General features: G+C 42.3%; 1 protein-coding gene and 1 pseudogene across 1 annotated transcript; both read right to left on the reverse strand.

Annotated features, from left to right (window-relative positions):
• Nucleotides 1–5,809: 5,809 nt before the first annotated feature.
• LOC105061866 (olfactory receptor 51L1-like) lies at nucleotides 5,810–6,501 on the reverse strand (annotated as a pseudogene).
• A 5,800-nt stretch (nucleotides 6,502–12,301) lies between these two features.
• On the reverse strand, nucleotides 12,302–13,261 carry LOC105061867 (olfactory receptor 51M1). Its single transcript, XM_010946002.3, has one exon. The coding sequence runs from the start codon at nucleotides 13,259–13,261 to the stop codon at nucleotides 12,302–12,304; it is 960 nt and encodes a 319-aa protein (XP_010944304.1).
• Between the last annotated feature and the right edge of the window lie 9,711 nt (nucleotides 13,262–22,972).

Below are 22,972 nucleotides of genomic sequence, written 5' to 3' on the forward strand. Positions count from 1 at the left end.
TTTCCCGAACAGCTATGACCAATCCACACTCCTTTCTGCCACATAGGACCTGTATCTTATAGGACCTGTATCTTACAGGACCATGGCAACACAGAGTCCTGGACTTACTAGAAAATCTCTGCAACTTTCTTTTCCCACAAGGATTCAAATACAATCACCAAGTGCCCTGATGTCTTCTCTCTAAGCGAGTTATCATTATGTTAAGTGCTACAAAAGAAAAGTTCAGAAGCCAATAGGAAGGAACTAGAGGGGAAAACTTACTTTATTCTAAGAATCAGGGAATTGTTTCCTCAAAAACTAATATTTCAGCTGAGATCTGAGGAATTAGTAGACTTTTTCCAGGTTAAGTGGAGAGGTTGGGTATAATAAAAGGCAGAAAAAAATTACCACGCCAGTGGGCATATAAAGCCCTACTTTGACAAGAACTGAAAGAAAATAGACAGGAAAGGAAGACTCTTGATGCACTAGGATATTGAACTGGTGATTTTTTTCATAATTTTTACTCCCATGAAAATATGAGAGGAAAATATGAAATAAAAGACCGCTGCCTGCCTAAATGCAGAATCATGGGCTGATGCAATTAACCTCAGCAAATACCAGCTTAGGAGAGACTCTGGGCTGTGGGCTGTGCTAAAGTTTAGGACAGGGAAATTCCAGAACAAATTATTGACCTCAAGAAATGATCACACATGGCAGAACTTCCTTTGTTTGAGGGACTTGAGGGAAATTTCTGTTCCCTACTTGTTAGGGCCTCTTCTAGTTTTCTCCTCACCTCCAATGCCCAACCCTTTCTTAACCCTTTCAATGAACCAAATATAGGCCTGCCTCTGGGTTGAGCAGCTATTCTCCTGTGGGTAGCCTCATTGCAACCTTGATCCTATTGCACCCCTATTTCTTGCCTGTCCCATGCCAAGTGACCTGATATTGGAAGAGACATCTCTTGAAGGATACTTGGACCTAGTGTCTCCCCTCCCTGTTATCAGCTATCTTCTTTGCCTCTGCACGCTCTTTTGTTTTCTTTCTTTCTTCCTTCTATCCTTTTTGCTTTTTTTTTTTTTACAGGGTTCAAGTTTTCTTCAAAAAGATCTTAAAATGTAATTATTTGTCTGAGTTTAGGATTTGTAGGACAAGAACATTTCACACTGCGAGAGGTTGAAAGGAAATATTCAGCCTGTAGTCCACTTAGTAAGTCACAACAGATCTGAAGAAAGAAGAGCGTATTATGCGATTCATACTGCATCCCTGGAAGTGGACAGAATTGGAGATGAACGCTGTGTGCAGAACACCTTCACATACTTAAGCTTTGTGGAGCTTGGTTTCTTTATCTTTAAAGATAGAGGTGTTAAAACCCACCTCAGAGAGTGGCTTTAAGAGTTTCAGGTGAGCTTTCAGCAACCAATGAATATAACTATTCTCCACTCTTTCTGCCTCCTCTCTCAGGCATTCTCAGGAGGCAGAAAGGAAGGAATCATTCAAAGTCAGGTTGTCCTGGCATTTCTATTGATAATGATTTTTTTTGGTCATTGCTTCACTGATACTCAGGGCACATCTGTGAGGGAAACAAAGACACAAAGATTTTCCACTTAACAAATGAACATATAAATAAGATATACGCATGGCATGACTAATTCAAGCTGTTATGACGACTAAACTATTTCTAAAATCCACGGTAGTCTCTGACGTCTTTGTTGTATTCTTCACCTACCATCAAGTTTAGGGAAGTTTTCTCTTGTTCTATCACACAAGCTCAGGAAGCTGGAAAGATGACTACTGAGGAGGGCTAATTGTAGGGTAGAGTTGAGAGTCTTTCTGAAAGCCACTGCTGAAAGCTGCTTCAGGAGGCAGGGCTGGAGATCACAGGCTCAAGACTCACCACACGCAGAACTGACCTCTGAACATCAAGTGACGCTGGGGAGCCCACTCCTGCAAGTCCCAGCCACACTGGCATCAACATCTCCCCAGGCCTGGGGCCAAAACGCTGCCTCCTTCTTTGTAAGCTGATCAGCTCTGGGGAGTGGAGGAAGAGAAAGGGATTTGGGTTCCCAGAGGAGCAACTACCCAGGTAATTAAATCACTTTTTTTTTTCTATTGAAATACAGTCAATTTACAATGTGTTAATTTCTATTGTACAGCATTGTGATTCAGATATATATATATATATTCCTTTTCATTATAGTCCATTACAAGGTACTGAATATAGTTCCCTACTATACAATAGGACCTTGCTATTTATCTGTTTTATATATAGTAGTTTTTATCTACTAATCCAAACTCCCAATTTATCCCTTCCCACCCTCTTTCCCCCTACTAACCATAAGTTTGTTTTCCATGTCTTTGAGTCTTGTCTCTGTTTTGTATATAAGTTCATTTGTGCCCTTTCACTCCTTGTCAATGTCCAGGGATCCTTGAAAGAAATGAGCAAGGGTACAGAGTCAGGGTACCTCTATGAAATGAGTATAATAATAATAATATACATCGCTGACATGTAAGTCGCTTAGAAAAGTATCTGGCTTGTAAAAAATGCACCATAAGGGCTAGCTACTGTTATAACTCTTATAGGACAATTATATCATGGAGAAATAATATATTACTATTATTATTAAAATTCCTAATTTATCCCTCCCTTCCCTTTCCCTTTTGGTAACCATACATTTGTTTTCTATGTCTGTGAGTCTCTTTCTGTTTTGTAAATAAGTTCATTGGTGTCAAACTATTTTAGATTCCACATACAAGTAACATCATATGCTATTTTTCTTTCTCAGAAATTTGTGGCTTACTTCACTTAGTATGACAATCTCCAGGTTCATCCATGTTGTTGCAAATGGCATGATTTTATTCTTTTTATGGCTGAGTAGTATTCCATTATTTATATATATACACCACAACTTCTTTATCCAGTCATCTGTCAGTGGGCATTAAGGTTGTTTCCATGTCTTGCTATTGTACATAGTGCTGCTGTGAACATTGAGGTACACATATCTTTTTGAATTAGAGTTATCTCTGGATATATGCCCAGGAGTGGGATTGCTGGATCATACGATGAGTCTATTTTCAGTTTTTTAAGGGACCTCCATAGTGGCTGCACCAATTTACATTCCCACCAACAGTGTAGGAGGGTTCCTTTTTCTGCACACTCTCTCCAGCATTTATTGTTTGTAGACTTTTTGATGATGTATATTTTGATTGCTCTCATTTAGATGACAGAAGCAGATTGTATTTAGGTGACAAAAGCAGACGAGTAATTTTGATTTTCAAGTCTCATTATTTCTGAAATACAGATTGTAAGGTTATAGCTGCCATAGATAGTGATTCCTCTGAGGATCTGGGCAAAGAAAATTGAAAAGAAAAAAAAAACTTCTGGAAAATATTCATCATTCTAGATACCATAAAGAACATTCCTGATTCACTGGAAGAGGTCAAGATGTCAACATTAACAGGAGTTTGAAAGAAATTTCAACCCTCATGCATGACTGAGGGGTTCAAGTCTTCAGTGAAGAAGTCTAACTGCAGATGTGGTGGAACGAGCAAGAGAACTAGGACCAGAAGTGGAGCCTGAAGATGTGACTGAGTTGCTGCAACCTCACGATAAAACTTCAGTGGATAAGGAACTGCTTCTTACAGATGAGCAAAGCAGGTTTCTAGAGATAGAATCTACTCCTGGTGAAGATGCTGTAAGGGACATTGAAGGATTTTGAATTTTATAAAAAAACAGAAAAACAAAAAACTTGGTTGATAAAACAGTGGTCAGGTTTGAGAGGACTGATTCCCACTTTGAAATAAGTTCTCCTGTGGGTAAAATGCTATCAAACAGCACTGCCGCCTAAGGAGAAATGCTTCATGAAAGGAAGGGTCAATTGATGCAGTAAACTTCATTGTGCCTGTCTTTAAGTAATTGCCACAGCCACCCCAACCTTGAGCAACCACCACCCTGATCATATGGTAGCTATCAAAGGGAGGCAAATGCTTCACCAGCAAAAAGACTAAGACTCATTGAAGGTTTAACTAGTGGTTAGCCTTCTTTAGCAAGAAAATATTTTTAATTAAGGCATATACATAGTTTTTGAGACATATTTCTATTGCACACTTAATAGACTACAGTATAGTGTAAACATAACTTTTATAGACATTGATAAACCAAAAAACAAAAAATAGTGTGACTAGCTTTATTGTGACAATTGCTTTATTGCAGTGGTCTGGAACCTAACCCACAATATCTCCAAGACATGCCTGTATATTACATTATATATATATATAATACATACATATTGTATCATATTTATTGTATTGTATTGTATTAATTTATCAGATTCAGATTAAAATCACAGTCACCTTTCTATTTAATTAGCAGATAAAATGTATTAAAAGAAAAATAACTGATTAGAAACAAAATCCAGATACAGCCTGATGAAGTAAAAAATTATCTCTTTTTGGATGATATAAACATAAGGGTCAAGGAAATACATGTAGACTTGTATTAATTCATTCAATAAAGAATTTATTCGCCAAATATTTATTGAGTGACTGGTATATTCCAGAGACTATGGGGGTACCTAGTGAAGAAAAGAGACACAGTCTATGCCTTACTGAGCTTAGAATGTACTAGACAAGAGAAACTTAAAAAAAAATAAGACAGTGCAAAGATAATTACTTCATTACAATTGTGACGTGTGGCATGAGACAAACAACAAGAAACAAAAAACGCAACTAGTCTTCACAGCCGCTTCAGGCTACTGTGAGGGAGATAGGGACACAGATTCAGGCCCTTACAAATCCAAAGAAAACAGGTGCTCGGGACACTTCCCCCTCCTGTGTTATCCCGCTAATACTTGGTCTGCAACGTCTACATCAGGTCGGCTTCTGAAGCCTCACATTTCAAATTCTTCAGCCAACTAAGGATATCGAGCATTAGCAGACTTTCCTTTTTGCTTTCCGCTTCATCTTAATAGCTATGCACAGTACATTTCTCCAGTAAGGTCTCAGCAGAGGAATTAGTGTGATTGCCCAAAGTCAGCATCCCTCAAGAACCTTACAGTTTCCTGATTTACAAATGTCTTCCCTCCAGGCTTATTCTCAACATGTATTCTCAGTTATAGAGCTTTGCTCTTAGTACCTAGTTTGCTTCCCATTGTCCCAAGGTTTAAACAGGCTTTTGGTGTAAAGATAAATATATGTGTAGATACATAATTGTATATATACAATAATTATGTATATATTTATAACAGAAGAAAGTGTTAACTGTATTATTCTTAACATTTTATAAGCAATGCAGATAAGGTAAGAATTCCTTTTGTTCCTCTCTTCACTGTCACAGATTCCCTCAAAAGAGTTATTATTGTTATCAATTTAGGGGGTGTTTTTACAGATACAAACAAATTGATGCTTTTATGTGATTAAATTGTTATACAACAATTATGTGTATATATATAAATATATATAATTTGCTATATCTTGCTTAAGCCTATCAATCTGGGTCTTCTTTTTTTCTGCAAAACATTCCATAGTATGGACAGATTCTAACTCATTTAACTGTTTACCTGTTGACTGCCAGTTAGTTTTCTTTTTTTAATCTTATTTCAAGCATTGCTGAAGTGAAAATTCTTATTCAAGACCATGCGTCCATGAAGAAGCATGAGAGTATGAATCTAGGGCAGCACTAAGAACTGGAATTTCTGGGTTAAAGAGCATGTGCTATGTGAGTTGACACATACACCAAAATAGGTGATAAAATACTGAACAGCACTAATTTAGATTACAACGTGTAGTGTATGAAAATGCACGTCCTCTACACATTCAGCAACATGCAGCTTTATCAAGCTTTCCAACTTTGAGGGTGATGAGTGCTCCCTTCTTCCCTGGGGCAGAGGGGGATCCTGTAGGAGAGCAGGATGAAGAGAACGTCCGTGCCCATGGCCAGCATGATGAGGCCCAGCCCGCAGAGTCAGAGCGGGCCAGGCGGATCATGTCCTGGTGAAGGCAGTGAGCATGGGGCAGTGCCCCAGGGTGACAGTAGTCAAATCTCAGGAGGTGCAGTGATGGTGCCACCGTGATGGCGGCACTCTGAGTGCCCAGCATGACCCAGGCCAATGCCACACGAGGACCCGTGAGCACAGACGCATAGCGCAGTGGGAATCGGATGGCCACCAGGTGGTCCAGAGCCATAGCAAAGAGCACGGCTGACTCCACGAAGGAGAAGGAGTGCAGGGAGTGCTGCTGCAGAATGCAGGGCGCCGAGCCCCAGCGCACCCAGCACTGGGGGCGGCATGCACCGGCACAGGCCAAGTCCGTCACAGCCAGGTTGGCCAGGAAGTAGTACATGGGCTGGTGGAGGGAAGGGTCAGTTCTTACCAGGTGCCAGATGGTGGCACTCCCCAGCAGGGCCACCAAGTGTCCTACAAAGGCAGGCAGTGAGATCCAGTGGTGAGCCCACTGCAGACCTGGGAAGCCTGTCAGCAGGAACACAGAGAAACTCCAGTTGGCACTTGCTAGGGTGAACATCTCCATTCTCCAGAAGCTGCTTTGTTCTGTGAAAGGCGGTGGCGGGTGTGTTGAGGGTTACTAGGCCAGTAAGCACGAGATGCCCTGCTGTCTTAGGGCGGCAGTCCCCTGCTGGCCGGCCTGGCCTCTCTGCACGCTCGGGGACTCAGTGACCTATCAGTTAACCCCTGCCTTCATAAGCAGTCTGTCCTCTTCCTGCTTTCTCCCTCTTTCTCTTATTCCCATCAAGTCTTTTACTTACCCCTGTGACATTAAACATCAACAAGGGTTTTCTCTGCTCTTCTTTTGGACCAGCTAGTGAAAGGCAGTTTTTTTTTTTAACTTCTCTTAGAAAAATCTATATAGCTCAACCTTCACAGAATGCTCAGATGCTCAGAAATGTTGTTACTCCCAAATTGCCTTCTCTATTTGGCCTTACCTCTTCAAGCTTTTTCTGTAGAAGAATTTATCTCTAATTTTTCTAAGCAAAATGAGGATGCCTGTAGAGAGCTTCCTCATGCAATCTGCTCTTCACTTTATCTCCTTATTGTCATTCTGTGACCCTTTCCACATGTCTGTATGACTGGGAGAAGTTGTATCTTGCTTCTCTCTTAGCTCAACCCCTTTCAAAGAACCCAGAACTCACTAGTGAGTATCTCATGCCTCAAGCATCTTCTCAGGTCCTCTGGGAACCTCGTTCTTCCTCTCACTGAGTCACACTAATTCATCCTGTAGTGTCTTCATTGTTAAAAGCTGTTACCTTTACTCTAAGTCCTGAAATTTCTTTTTTTTAACAAATCTAATTTAAGAGGGGACTGACGTGTCTGCTCCCTTAGTTTTTTGTTTCTGTTTCTGTTTTTGTTTTGGTCTCTGTGTTTTCAAAGTTATCTCTCCTTAAAAACCAAGCTGGATGTCTGACACAACTCACAAAATTTTAATAAATCAGGTAAACTTATTAGAGCAATGTTTCCTAAATAGGTATTGTGAAAAGCAACTATCAGAATGTGTACCTTGAAACAGAAGCAACAAAGACAAGGGGAGGGTATAGCTCAAGTGGTAGAGCACATGCTTAGCATGCATGAGGTCTTGGGTTCAATTCCCAGTACCTCCATCAAAAAACTAACTAAATAAGTAAAATTAATTACCTCTCCCTGCAAAAAAAAAAAAAAAAAAAGAATTTAAAAACAAAATGTTAAAAAAAAAAGCAACAAAGACAAAGCCTGTTCCTTGCTCAAATCAGTTTATTAAATACTGAAATGCAGGGGTACCTGGCGAGAGGCTCACAAGACAAGCCCTGCTATGCCGGATCTCAGTGTCTGATATAATATTTGCTTCTGTATTCTCACCTGTAAAATAATGGTAATGATGCCTTCTAATCAAAGAATGAATGTGTTTTAATTGGCACACCGTGTGCACAGAATTTAGCACTAGGTCTGGAATGTAAAAAACAATAAATGTTACTGCTCCCAAACCAAACACTGATTTTCTTGTAATTTTTCCCCATTGTCTGTACTGTCTCTTATTATACAGAAATAAACTCCGATCTCCTCTTTAAAATGAGAGCATATTGGATCTCAGCATAAGGTGCCATATGACTTTGAAAAACTGAGGATCTATTGAGGGAGGAATTGAGGGACAGTGATAAAAGGGGATCCTGAGGAAGAGATCACAGCTTACACTGAGGGACAGAAAGCAAGGCTAAGGGACAGACTGAAGGATGAGGCTGAGCAACAGAAGAAGGTATAGTGAGGGTCAGACGGGGGAGAATGAAAGGCAGTAAAATGGTGGACTTAATAAAAACATGCTGAGAGGCAAAGATGGAGATAATCATGGTTCCAGAATGCTGGAAAACAAGCTGCTCAAAAACAAGCCGCTGGTAAACGAACAGCTGGAAAACAAGCCACACCTAAATTTCCATGAGCTAAAAATATTATACTCACACTTGCTTGCTTAACATACACATGCTTTGTTTTAATGTGTTATGCAGTAGATGACCTATAGCACATATTATGCTAAAGAAAACTTGGGGTGAGCAATCCTGAGATTGACTATAAGGGCATGAAGGAGGGCAGATACTTCCTTAGGGTGAAACAACGATGGTCCTGGAAAGCCAGATCACCCATTAACAGACCTTTGTTCTGGCATGAAAGCATGCGGTTAAGCCCAGGGGAAATATTTGCTATCTCAAGATGTCCTGGAGGCAACAACAGGATAGATTTAGAAATTTTGCATACCCTGAGGAGGGTGATTGTTCCTGGAAGGGATAGGCCTGAAATTAATCAGTTAAACAGCAAGCAGAACTTGGTGCTTCTCGCATGGGATATCTAAAGCCCCACCTCTTTGATCGCATTTTTCTCTGAGCTATATACTCCTAATAAATATGCTGTCGACCAGGCTTTCGGGACTCTGGACCCATGAGATCTTGAGACCCCTAGTCCCATCTTTGCTCTTTACTCTTTCTCTTTGTTTCTTAAGTCTTGCGTCACCTGTCCTCAGACGCGGTCCTGAGCTGTGCTGGACGCAGCACAAGAAGCGGGGAGGCGGGAAGACCATACAGTGAAAGAAGAAAGGGGTGACGAACGCGTCTGTGAAAGACGGTGAGTGTCACGGAGAAAGGGGGTTGTGTAACTTAGCTGAAGCAATGGGAGAGCAGAAAATAAGGGGGGATGCGAGGCAGAAAGGGATGGTGTGAAGGGCCTGGAGAATGGGGAAGCTAAGGTCGGAGGGAGGGACTTTGCTGAAAGACTGAGAGGAGGGAGGAGGATGACAAAAAGACAGAGAGAAAACTAGGGGGCAAAAAACACGGGCTGAGGAACTGTGAAGGGGAAAGCCAAGCGATACATTGGCAGGAAGCTCAGGGACTCAGAGTGGATGTTGAGAGGCAGAGGGAGAAACAGAGAAAGAGGTGGAGAGGCGGAGTGGGGAGTCAGGTAAAAGAGGGGAGCCTGAGGAGAGGAATCTCTTGTGAGACAACAAGGAAAGAAAGGGCAGGTCTAGGCAGCAGGGAGGATGGGAAGTGGAGGAGGAGGCGGTCAGACACCAGGGGACTGATGCGGGGAAGCATTAGGAACAGGGAGAGGATGGGGAGCTGGGTCTCTCACAGCCCTTTGTTCAGGCTTCTCAACTCTAGACAGGGTTTCATTAGGCAGTGCAGTGGTTGAGGACGTAGCTCTCGACCCGAGAATCAGATCTGCACTCCAAGCACAGCTTCAGCATTGACGAGCTCGGTGACTGTGCAAGCCGCTTGCTTAGTCTCAGTTTCCTCGTCTGGAAAACTGGGACGACAACACTGTCGTTAGGTTATAGAGCTGTTTATCTGTGGTTCTAAATGTGGTGCCGTTAGAACCACATGTAGATGATGATTCTTTGCAGTTGTCAGTGCTGCCTTCTTATTGAAAATTCTCCACAACCATGATCCACCATCTGACGGCTACAGGTCCTCCCTCCACACCTTCAGTGGGCGTAAGTCAGTGATCCGACAACTGTGAGGAGTGAGAGGCTGAAGGTTGGGACTTGCAGCTTGTAAGTGGTTTTTGGATGCGCCAGCTACATCACTTTGGTGAAGGGAACAAATCCCTCTGCGCATTAGCTTCTTTCTGTGATGGAAGGTTTTCCCCTATTGCCTGCCTCCTCTCCAGGGAAACTACTGGGCTTAACAGGAGTGTGGAAAAAAGTGCTCTGAAGTGTTAGAAGTCACATCAACTGGGGGAGGAGGGAGAGTTGTTGAGATTATGATCCCTTGCCTGCCACAATACTGTATCACTCCACTCCCAAATCCAGCCTAGACACACATTCTGGTCTCTCTTTCCAACCAAAATGATAATGGAGAGATAGCATGGAGCAGCAGCTCTAACCACAGACCCGCCATCATCCTGGGATGATGGGTTATCATCCCATAACCCTACTTAGAGACCTGCTAGATAAAGGGTGTCAGGGAGGTCACTGGACTGGCTGCCTGTATCCACAAATCAAGGGGCTTTCAGCAACTTACTGGTCCCTTGCTGTCTGTAGCTTCTTTCCCAGCCTCTGAGGTCCTTCTCCCTCCTCACTCACACCTTTCCTATCCTCTTCTAATTGACTCAGGACTACTCTCTGCATCTGCTGCACTTGTAACTATAAGACTATCTGTTTTTCTCCCTTGGGTCTTGGGCCCCCAGAGGAAACTCCTTAAATGGATGCAGACCTGACAAACACCAAAAAGGGATCAGCATTCTCCTGGAACAGTCTGCAGGCACCTGAGTTATCTACCATGGAAACTCAGTGATCTTAAGTAGCAACATGAAATATTCCAGCAGACATGATGTTCCTTCATTCTCTTCTCCCACTAGCTGCTAGAGTTACCAAAAATGTATTGGGTGACCCTCAGTCCTGTTTTCTGTCATCCTCTTTTCTCTAGTCTAGCCTCCCTTTGAGACTGTTCTTCCTACCAGGTAGTTACTCACACTCATTCATTGAGTATATAGGGACTGTAAGCTTTCGGCCATATACATGGATGCAAAGATTTGTAAGACAGAATATCTGCTCCTGAGAAATTCATCCGTCTTTTGCAGGATATAGATACGAGAAGGCCAAACTGCCTGAGAGAGTAAAAAGGGATTCACAGGAGATACAAGGATTTAACAGGTATTCTTTACTAAAAGCTGCTGTCTCATTAGATTCAACATTCCAGAAAGAAAAGGAAACACAGAATTTATTCATTGAATATCTGTTACAGGGCAGTAATTGTATTTTGGAGATTTACTGGTGAGCAACACATTCATAACTCCTACAAGGAGATAAACTTAGTCATGTATTCTGAGAGACAAAAAAGTAAACAACAAAGAAAAAAGATCTAAAACACAGAAGACTCCATTACTATGTGATAAATGTTACAACAGGAAATGCAGGATTCTGAGGGAGCAGACAGATGGAGCATCTGCTCTGGTTTGGGAGAGAGAGTCTGTCATGAAAATGTCTCTGAGACTCCAAGACGAATTTCACATAGTTAACGGCAGGGGCAAGCTTCTCTGCCAATTTCAGGTTCACAGCCTCCTGCACAATGGGATCGTGACTTAGACATGTTTGTGGTAGGTCCTTTCATTGAAGCTTTGTCACATTGCAGGTCATTGTGCAAGATCTCACAACTAGGGTGCCTAGAAGCAAACACTGACTTCATTTATCTTCAGCAAATCCACAGGAAAGGAAAATGAGAGGTGAGAAGTGTCAGGAGTGGGGTCAAGAGTGTCTACTAGATGAACAGAGCCTGAAGAGAGCACAAGATGAGAAGGATGTGGAGGAGTTCTACCTGAATCAGTCATGAGAGAAGAGTGAAGAAGTTCTGGTTCTTCAAATGTGACACAAGAGTCTAAAGGATATAGTTTACTTAGGATAGAAACCTAAGAGAAGGACTTTACCAGGCAGGGAAGAGGGAGGCAGTCCCAAGGAGCCATGGAGAGAAGAGGTACATTTCCTGAGGTGAATTTTGAACAACAAACATTGATCTATTCTCTGCTAGGTTCTGCTCTAGGTGCTTTTTACTTATTTCTCCTTTAAAATTTTTGCATAGTTTCATTTTAGTTTTAGTTTATGCACATTGATGAGACTCTTCCTCTGGGCAGTTTTTGATGCTACCAAAATATCTAGGTCTCATATATAGGAGAAAGCATTGTAATTTAAGCAAGAAAAGGTTAGCGTTCATAACCCAAACTCAAGAAAGAAATTCATCCATATTTTATTTAGGGCGGTGAAAAAAAAAAAAACTTGGGAAAAATAGGGTGTGATAATAGGTACAAAATGTAGTAAATCTTTGGCCTGATTTGGGACCTTCTTCTGGGCACCAGTGAAATTTTTAGCTCCAGGATTCAGCACCAGCCTTTCTAAGACCCAGGAGATTGCTGATGGCATGACGGATCTCCTTGGTCTTAATACTGTATATGATTGGATTAAGCATGGGAGGCACAAAGAGGTAGACATTGGCCATAAGAAGGTGGACAGCAGGTGGAGCATGCTTCCCAAAGCGATGAACCAGGGACAGCCCCACCATGGGCACAAAGAACACCAGCACAGCACAGAGGTGTGAGGTACATGTTTGGAAGGCTCGGAGCCGCTCCTCCTTGGAGGCCAGTCTTGCCACTGTGTGCAGGATGACCCCATAGGACAGTGCAATGAGCACCAGGTCCAGCATCACAGTGAACACCACCAGGCTCAGCCCATACAGGTTGTTGAAGGTGGTGTCTGTGCAGGCCAAGTGTATGACCTCCTGGTGCAGGCAGAAAGAATGGGAGAGGACTCGAGACCCACAGTAAGGAAAAGTCCTCAGGAGGAGAACAATGGGAACAGTGGCTACAGGTCCCCGAAGGATGACAACCAGGCCTGCCCTGACCACTCGCTGGCCGGTGATAATGACCGAGTACCTCAGGGGGTGGCAGATGGCCACAAAGCGGTCAAAGGACATGACAAGGAGTACTGAGGACTCCATGAAGGAAAATGAGTGGATGCACAACATCTGGATTTGGCAGGCTCCAAAGTAGATATCACGTGAGTTGAACCAAAAGATTCCCATAGTGGTGGGCAAGGTGGACACTGACAGGCCCAGGTCAGTGAAGGCCAGAAAGGAGAGGAGATAGTACATGGGTTTGTGCAGACGAGGGCTGGTCTTAATAATTATCAGGATGAAGCAGTTGCCAGAGATGGCCACGAGGTACATGAGGAAGAAGAAGATGAAAATCCATTGCTCAATGGTTTCCAACCCTGGAAAGCCAGTGAGGTAGAGCACGGGGCTAAACTGAGTGATGTTGGACAAGTGCATCCTGGGGGGATGCTGGGCTGACGTTCTTCTGGGGCTGAGCTGAAAATAAATGATTGTTCTGGTTATTAATTCTTTGGCTTCAAGAATATTCACACCGTCATTATCAGAATCATGCTCATTGTCATCTTTGGTATCTACTTTACTACTGTCAACTCCACCGTCCTCCTACCTGATGGAAACTTTCTTTAAAGTACCAGGCTCACTAGGTTTTCTCTCGATTTCTATTCCTTCTCTGTCTCCTTTGAGACTTCTCTTTCTTACTCAACCCTTAAATACAACCATTCTTTTTCTTGGCAGTTTTCTGTCCATACTTTATTTTTCCTCCTTAGAGAACATCATCACTCTCATGAATGTATTTACTAACTTTATGTTGATAAATATAAAATACATAACTGTATAATTCTCTTCTTTTTGATTTGCAGACTCACATATCTAACACCAGGTTGAGCATCTGGATCTAGTGTTACCCAGTTTTTTCAAAATTTTAATTTATACTAACTTCCCCTAACAGGGCTTTCATTCAGTTGTTTTCACTAACTCAGGAGTAGAAATGTGGACTTCAGAAATAAGTTGAAGATGAGATATATGTTTGAGTAATAATAGTATATATGCTGGATGAGGAAACTTAAAAAGTGAGGGTAGAGGGAAGTTTCTAGAATTGAGCTTTGGGAACATCTGAATTGTAGAGTTGGAAAAGAGAAGGCTCCACTAAAAGAGACAGAGGGGGAAAAATGCCAGTTAGAGGAAAACCAGGAGACTGTGGTCTTGTATCAGTTTCAAGAGGGATAAATCAATGATATGTAATGTTGCTAAAGGGACAAAGTAATAAGACCTGGAAGTGACCAAAGGATTTAGCAACATGGAAGTTACAGCTGATCTTGAGAAGAGCAGTTTCAGCGAGGTAGTGGGGAATAAAACCATCCCTGCCCCCACCCCCAGAAAGACCATGACCATGTCAGTATTTCTGTTTCCCTCTGCTGTGGCCGTGGCTGCTTTTGGGTCAGAACAGTGACAGGTCCCAGCCGTTTTCCACAGGACCACCTGAATGGGCAGCCAAGCATTATCAATAAAGCAGTTCTTAGGAGGGAAAAAAGTGTGTTCGTGAGCCAGAGAACAAGTGGACAAGAACAATGTAGTAGGTTTCCAGGGAGTGATGGTGGCCCAACTGAGGTTCAGAAATTCAAAGTGGAACTAGTCAGTGCTTAAGTGTGTTTTTAATCACTGTGTTTACCTGTTTGAAATCAGAAAATGACTATACAGAGATTTGAACTGAACCAGGTTAAAGTTAGGATAGGCTAGAATGAATAAAGGTAATCTTAAAAAATGATGTAAATTCTATTTACAATCCAACAACAGACTCACGGACATAGGAAACTATGGTTATCAAAAGGGAAAGGGGTGGAGGGGGAAGGATAAATTAGGGGTTGGATACTAACAGACAAACGTCACTATATATAAAATAGACAAACAATGACAGACTGTATAGAGCAAAAGAAACTATATTCAATTCCTGGTGATAACATATAATGGAAAAGAATCTGAAAAGAAAAAAATACATATATATGTATAACTGAATCATTTTCCTGTATACCTGAAATTAACATTGTAAATCAGCTACACTTCAATAATTTTTTTTTAATATGAGTCAGGCTATATGGCTGGACAAGGAGGCATAGCAGTGATAAGCATGCTGTCATGCCCTGAGAAGAACTGTGGGGGGAGGTGGCAAGAAGGAAAATGTTTAGGAATGAAGACCAGGGCCAGCCCCTCATCACTCTGACAAGGAGGTGAAAGAACCCATCACACTTTTCCTCTCCGCGTCCTTATTCCTCAGTTCACTACTCACCTACCACCAAATGACTGTTTTTGTTTTGTTTTGTTGGTTTTTTTTAACCCTCTTGGCTAGAGCAATGCTCTTCAAATTCACCAATGACCTCTAAGGCTGAAATTCAATGGAGACTCAATCATACCTGATTCCTTTGCAAACTTGTGTCTTCTGGCCACGTCTTCCTTTTTAAAGCTCTCTTTTGGAATTCTTGACGCCGGCCCCTGCTGATTCCCTTTATTTTTCAGGGCAGTACATATTCAGTTCCTTCCATCTGTTACTCAGATGTTCATATTACTTACTCCTGACCTTAGACACCTTCTCATTTATTGTTTTCTCTTTTTATTATTTTTTACTGTTATTATTAATAGTAGTAGTACTAGTAGACTGATAACCCATAGAAGTTTATCCCTAGTCCCGACAACTCAGCTGTGTAGCAGACCTGAATATCTGCCTTCTTATTAGATGTCTCCCAATTGACGCCAACTAAACCCAACACATCTAACATTGATCCATCACCTACTCTCTCCACACCTGATTCTTTACAATGTATTTAATCACTTTCCAAGACAACATTTTGGATCTCATGCTTTAATTGACCCTCTCCCTCTTCCCACACCTCATTTTTTAACTGACTTAATAAGTATGTTCTACTTCCTAAATATCCCTATTCCTTTGTTTCCACTTTTGTGCTGTCATCATTTCTAAGTTTTTCCTGCATAACTGACCTCTCCGACACTTAACTTGCACAGCCTGACACCCCATGTCCTAGATCTATTTTCCACTTGAGTCATGGGGTTTATCCCTAAAATGGTAACTGCTCTGTTTGCAGTCTTTCAATAGCTCCCCTTTCACCAGGATACAGTTTAAACTGGTCAGAAGAGCTCTGCTGAGACCTCCAATTTATTGCATTCCGGCACGACGCAGACACTGTGTAACACGTTACATAATGTGACTACTTCTCATGACCACGAGGCATTTTATCCTAGTTCACAGAGGAGGAAACCACAGAAAAGGTAAATAGCTCTCCCAAAGTCTGACTTCAGAGAGCAAATCCTCAGTCTGTGAGCTAATCCCACGTCTTACATTAATTCACAACATGAGTTTATCAGTGAGCTGATGTCAAGGATGGGATTTGAACCCACGTCCACCTACTTCCAAAGTGGGCAGTCCTAATACAAGGTAATACCCTGTCTTTACTCAGCTATTCAGCGTTGACATCTTTCCAAATTCATTTTTTTCTACCATAGTCAAAAAACCGATACTGTTTTTTCTACAATGCCTCATATATACTTTTCTTTTTTCTATTCTTTCTATTGCTTTATATTTTGCTTTCCTAGCAGAAACTACTTTGCTTTTTTGACCAGTGAACAATACTGATCCTTTAAGACAACATAAGTATCATTTTCTCTGACAAATATCTCTTGGCGTCTTGTGTAGAGTGAGGCAAACCCTTCTGTACTCACACAGCAGCTTTGCGGCTGCAAGATTAAAGCGTAAATATACACATACATCCTTTATATTTTATATATAAGCATATTGATAATTATATATTGTATCTAATGTTATATATAAATATATATATGCAAAATATGTAAACATTAACATATATGTGTATTTACTTGTATATACTTTTCATATAATATACTACTTATATGTATTCTTTATATACTATACATTCTTTATATATACATAAAAAGTATAAGTATTATAAGCATAAATGTATGCTTAAACAAATATTTATGCTTACATATTCATACATGTGTTTATCTAATACATAGTATATATAATATATATTACTTTTATATATAGTCCTAGATGTGTTTTTTAGGTTATGATTTTTAATTCCTATTTTGTACAAACTTGACCCTGGAGCCCAGTGCAGTGTCTAACACATGGCTGGCACCACTCTATACGAAAAACTGAGTAAGTGAATGAGCGAGTTGAGTGCTTACCCTTTGTCCAAATTAATTGTACCTAAAGGTGGAGGTTGAGTCTTGTTTTTACTGAGTTCAGAACAAGCAGGACAGGGAGAAGGGTATGGGGGAAATGGGACTTTTATAGAGAGACATGGCAGGGCTGGGAGAATTCCTGCTGGAAAGGAAGTTCTACTGAGTTTTTCCTGGAAATGAAAGAAATTGTCCATGTTGAGGGCCAACAGATGTTTCTCTGCTTCTAAAAAACAGGAATCCATTCATCAGCACATCACCGTGGCTACCGACAATGTAATTACAACATTCACAGCACAGGGGACACAGGTGAGACTTAAAGAGAAAATCCCTGAAAAGAGAGACTTTCACTATGCAATGAGCAATTAGCTCTGTACTTTAAGTCCATCTTCTAAACATTCTTCTGCTTCAATTTAATGTATTCTATGTTAAAAAATGAATCAGTGAAGGAGACCACTGTCTCTAAAATGCAGAAGATGCAGATGGAGCCAGGCCTAAGCTCAAGGACAGGAATCAGAACAGGGAGGGGACATTCCCACGTGGTCAAACTCCTGTCAACCCACGTCTTGTGCCCGGGGTGGCAGAGCACATTGGAACGGGGGAGAGGGGATCCCGGATACTGGGGAAGTCACAGGGGTTGTCCATATTAATACACAAAGACTGAGGGCTGGGCCTCCTCTGCTTTGTTAACTGCTCTGGCACACAGAATGCACTTAATACGTGTGATGTTAGATGAATGGCTGTTTGGTGAAGAAAGGAAAGGGAAGGCTGAGAGCACCAGCCAGCCGGGCAGGCAGGGGTCTGTGGAGACCAGAGGGTTGCTGACATCCTGATGCAGTGGGAGGCTGATTTCCAGGCAGAAGCCAGGAAGGGCCTGGCTTGGCCACGGAGACCCAGGTCAGGAGGAGAGAGGCAGCCCTTCCCTCTGGCCTTAGTAAGAGAATGTTGCAGATAATTGCTCCTCTTCTCTAGGGAGAGCAAGCCCTGAGCCTTTCTCTGGCTCTGGGTCTGTGCAAACATGCTGAGGGTATCACAAGTGAAAGCATTTTTATGGGATCGTGGATTCAGGACTTCATTTTGAAAACGAAGAAACTAAGTAAGGCCCAGCTGGGGAGTACATCTGCCTGAGGTCTTTTTAGCCTTAAGAGAGGAACCAGGATTAGAACTCAGACCACGTCCTTCCAGGGTCACTGCTTGTTTGGATGCCTCTACCCTCCCCTCTTCTTGTCTCTTCTCTCTTTCTTCTCGTATGACCCCCTAATATCCACCCCTGAAACCCTGGCCCCGGACGGCAGTGCACACTCACCGACAGCTGCTGACTTTAGAAAAGAAAAGCCAGGTCATCTGCACTGAAGGAGGAAGAGGGCGGGCAGGAGGGCCCCGGGGTCAGTGAGCGGCACCGCTGTGGCTGTCAGGGAGGGATTTATCCTCCTCCTTCCTCTGTGCATGGGAAGCACCACGGCTCCACCTGGGAGAAGCTGGGGACAAACAGCGAGTCCCCAGGGCTGGGGGCTCTGAGGACAGGAGCTGTCAGGACTCTCCCCTCCTTGGCCTGCATCCCTCTCTCCTTCCGTGGGCTCGCGGGAGGCCAAAGGGCCCTGACTTTATAGTGTTCAGTGTCCGGGCTTTGGCTGCTGACAGGTGTCTGCTGCGGCAACGTGGTCCTGCCTCAGCCACTACTTCTGCTTCATGAGGAAACCAGTCCCAGGCACCCATCACCTCACTGACCCCTTTGCTCACTGGAAGGAGCCAGAGTTTGCTAGAGAAGCGGGACGTGACGGATGAAGATTATCCATGTGACCTGCACAGCGGCTCCAAATTGCTCCTCTTCCCTGAAGCCCCACAGCCCCAGGGCCCCAGGGGCCTCTCTCTCCTGCTCTCGCTTTCATGCCTGTTTCTGCATTCCCTTTACAAGGCCATGAATGTGTCCTTCGTCTCTGTCAGTGATAGTGTCTTTGAGCCCAGAGGTCAACCAGATTAAAATGTTTTATCTACACCCCCACCCCAAATACATTTTCAGGCCTGTCTCAGGCTTTTCCAAGGCTCTCTACTCAGCCTTGAGTGTGTGGGGCAATCCTTCAACGAGCCCTATGGTAAGCTAAGTGTCCCTAACATTTCCGCTCTTCTTGCCTTCTTCTCTCCTCTGGTAGCACACACCATCATTTTAGAAAATCCATTTTCCCCTCTCAGTCTATGTTGTAGAACCTGAATTGATGAGGTCAGGTCATATGCACATTTCTTTTCCCTTTCCACGTGTGTGCACACACACAAAGGCACAGATTGGCATGAACAAGGCAGTATATTGTTATTATCTTTCAAGCTGCGAAATACTGATCAGAGTTGTGTGAGGGCAAACCCCCAAATGGGGCAAATAGATCCAAAACACCCAGGTAGGATGCAGTACAAATTTAGACCTGGTTCAGAACACGTGGTTATGGCCAGATGCAGGCAGGCACAGTCAGGTGACAGGGCAGGGTGCAGGGGGCATCTTACTGAATTGTACTTGAGGATGTGGTCTGGGCACAGACTTCATCTAGGCTTGTAGGAGAGGAAGTCCCTGTCAGAAAAATTTGAGACTGACTGAGCTCAGCCCCTTTCCACAAGGAACACAAGACCTGACCCTGTTCTGTATCAGAGATTAAGAAAACTTGTATGGGAGAGAGAGACAAAGATATATTTGATTCTAGAATTCTTTTCAGGGTCCCAATATATGTTATGTTTAAGGGACCTTTTACCCAGAATCAGTACCAAGTCAACTGGGTCAAGCTTGATGGGGTAAGAGATTAATGCAGAAATGAAACAGTCCCGCCAGTATACATGCTGTAGTTTTTCAATACAACCATCAGGGGGAGCCTTATGCTCCCAAATAGGCTTAAATTCAAATTCTTCTCCCCCTCCCTTCATAACCCCTTCTCAAAAGGTTAAGAAAATAGAACTTTCCTCCCAGCACCATCTTCCCACATCCTCTGCACCTCTCATATAGCTCTGAAAATTTCCAGTCAGTCTATTCCACCTCTAAAGATGATCTCCATCTCAGGCACACACACGACAAACCCACTCAAGCCCACCTGAAATCCTGAACTGACAGAGAGGATACATATTTCTCTACTTTCTCAAATTTTGAAGACAGTTTTATTGACCAAGCTTTGGATCCCCAGTCTGGCCAGACAGACCTAAATGAAATCCTTGCTCAGAGTTCTCTGTCGCTTCATGTTCACCGACTCAGTTGGGGACGGGTGCTCTGTCACAGAAAATGGCTGTAGGTTGCAGGGGAGCAGAATTTGTCATCCCAAAATATGCCTTTTTGGCATAAACATTATTTAAGACTGATTATTTTTAAGAAACAGCAGACACAGGAGAAGCTCTGAAAACCTTTTGTACGTGATATTTATCATTTATAAGGGAGCTCTCTATTTGTAAGCGTGTCTCCCTCTCTGTAACAAGAAATGGAGACTGACTAAATCTCTAGAGACTTATCTGTGGAGAAGACATGGACTGAAACCTGCATAACAAACTTACCCTTGTTTACTGTGCTTTTCCAGATTGCCTTTCATAAGCGTATCCCCGACACCCCAACATCTTCTTTTGTCTTTGGCTGGAGATGATATTATTTAAGGTAGTGACCTGGGTCATTTCAGGGAACTACTCAGTTTTCCTGGGTCTCTCCCATGTATATAGGAGTATACACAATATTAATTAAGCTTTTGTTTGTTTTTCTCCTGTTAATCTGTTGTTTATAACAAGGGGTTTCTGCCAAGAACCGAGAAAGGTAGAAGAAAAATTATTTCTCCTCGGCCACAAGGCTGAGCTCACTCTTTTCTGAGCTGAGGTGCAGGCCTGTTGGATGAAGCCTTCCCTGGATGAACTCCATTTTGTGGTGTGTCACTGACTGCATCTTCGAGGCTGGCAAGACCCACAGAGTTTCAGATTGCAGAAATACTCTATCCTTATCTAGAGCCCTTGAAAAAGTTTCCAGTTGTAGTTTATTTTGTCCGTTCTCCTGCAACACTGGCTGTCTGCAGCTACGTAAACACAGAACTGCATGATTCCAGAAAGTCTGCAATGTTCTCCTAGTGGAAGGTTCCACATCTTCCCACAGCAGCCCTTTTAGAAAGTTCTTCTTTCTTTATAGCCTCCCTCTGTCTGTCCACTCATTCTGAAGAGGAACAAATTTCTATTCTTTTTTTTTTTTAACATTTTTTATTGATTTATAATCATTTTACAATGTTGTGTCAAATTCCAGTGTTCAGCACAATTTTTCAGTTATTCATGGACACATACACACTCATTGTCACATTTTTTTCTCTGCGAGTTATCATAACATTTTGTGTATATTTCCCTGTGCTATACAGTGTAGTCTATTCTACAATTTTGAAATCCCAGTCTATCCCTTCTCACCCTCCACCCCCCTGGTAACCACAAGTCTGTATTCTCCGTCTGTGAGTCTATTTCTGTCCTTTATTTACGCTTTGTTTTTGTTTGTTTGTTTGTTTTTGTTTTTGTTTTTTAGATTCCACATATGAGCGATCTCACATGGTATTTTTCTTTCTCTTTCTGGCTTACTTCACTTAGAATGACATTCTCCAGGAGCATCCATGTTGCCGCAAATGGCATTATGTTGTCGGTTTTTATGGCTGAGTAGTATTCCATTGTATAAATATACCACCTCTTCTTTATCCAGTCACCTGTTGATGGACATTTAGGTTGTTTCCATGTTTTGGCTATTGTAAATAGTGCTGCTATGAACATTGGGGTGCAGGTGTCATCCTGAAGTAGATTTCCTTCTGGATACAAGCCCAGGAGTGGGATTCCTGGGTCATATGGTAAGTCTATTCCTAGTCTTTTGAGGAATCTCCACACTGTTTTCCATAGTGGCTGCACCAAACTGCATTCCCACCAGCAGTGTAGGAGGGTTCCCCTTTCTCCACAGCCTCTCCAGCATTTGTCATTTGTGGATTTTTGAATGATGACCATTCTGACTGGTGTGAGGTGATACCTCATTGTAGTTTTAATTTGCATTTCTCTGATAATTAGTGATATTGAGCATTTTTTCATGTGCTTTTTGATCATTTGTATGTCTTCCTTGGAGAATTGCTTGTTTAGGTCTTCTGCCCATTTTTGGATTGGGTTGTTTATTTTTTTCTTATTGAGTCGTATGAGCTGCTTATATATTCTGGAGATCAAGCCTTTGTCGGTTTCACTTGCAAAAATTTTCTCCCATTCTGTAGGTTTTCTTCTTGTTTTATTTCTGGTTTCCTTTGCTGTGCAGAAGCTTGTAAGTTTCATTAGGTCCCATTTGTTTATTCTTGCTTTTATTTCTTCTAGGAGAAAATTTTTTAAATGTATGTCAGATACAAATTTCTATTCTTATTGTAGGCGGTTATCAGAGATACCCCTTTTGGAAAGCCAAGGTTCTATCCCCTCCTTCCCCCAAACATGGGCTAAGCCCACCTGTCTTTTTCATCTGTCTATCTCAACTCATGGCCCAGGAAGCTTAGAAAACTCAAGCACCTGTCTCACCAAAGCAGGTCTGACATTTCCCAAACTGTTTCTGAGGCCACTTCCTCACCTCTACCACAAACCTTTTCTATGTGAAAAAAAAAGACAACTTCCCCAGGCTGGTCTCCTTGCTGTTCAATCAGTGGCCACCAGTATGTTGTGTGTGCATTCCACCTGACTGGACAGCCCCTGTCCCGCGCGCTCTAGGCAGACAAAGGATTAGACTCTGCCTACAGTAAGTATATCTTGCAACTTGTTGGAGAAATGATACTAAGAGTTTCAAAGCCTTTAAAATGCTTTAAGGAGAGTAATAAAAACAGACATTATTGTTGATGTTAGAGGAATGGAAAATACTTGGGAAAATCTTATAATAATTCCAGTAGGAGATGAACAAAGTCATGGGATACAGGCAAAGAGAAGAGACCAACGAGGCGCATG

The sequence above is a fragment of the Camelus bactrianus genome, chromosome 10 (assembly GCF_048773025.1).
Source record: "Camelus bactrianus isolate YW-2024 breed Bactrian camel chromosome 10, ASM4877302v1, whole genome shotgun sequence".
Lineage (NCBI taxonomy): Eukaryota > Metazoa > Chordata > Mammalia > Artiodactyla > Camelidae > Camelus > Camelus bactrianus.

What these genes read in the sequence shown, in the direction of transcription:
- LOC105061867 (XM_010946002.3), bottom strand. Translation starts at nt 13,261, where the DNA reads ATGCACTTGTCCAACATCACTCAGTTTAGCCCCGTGCTCTACCTCACT.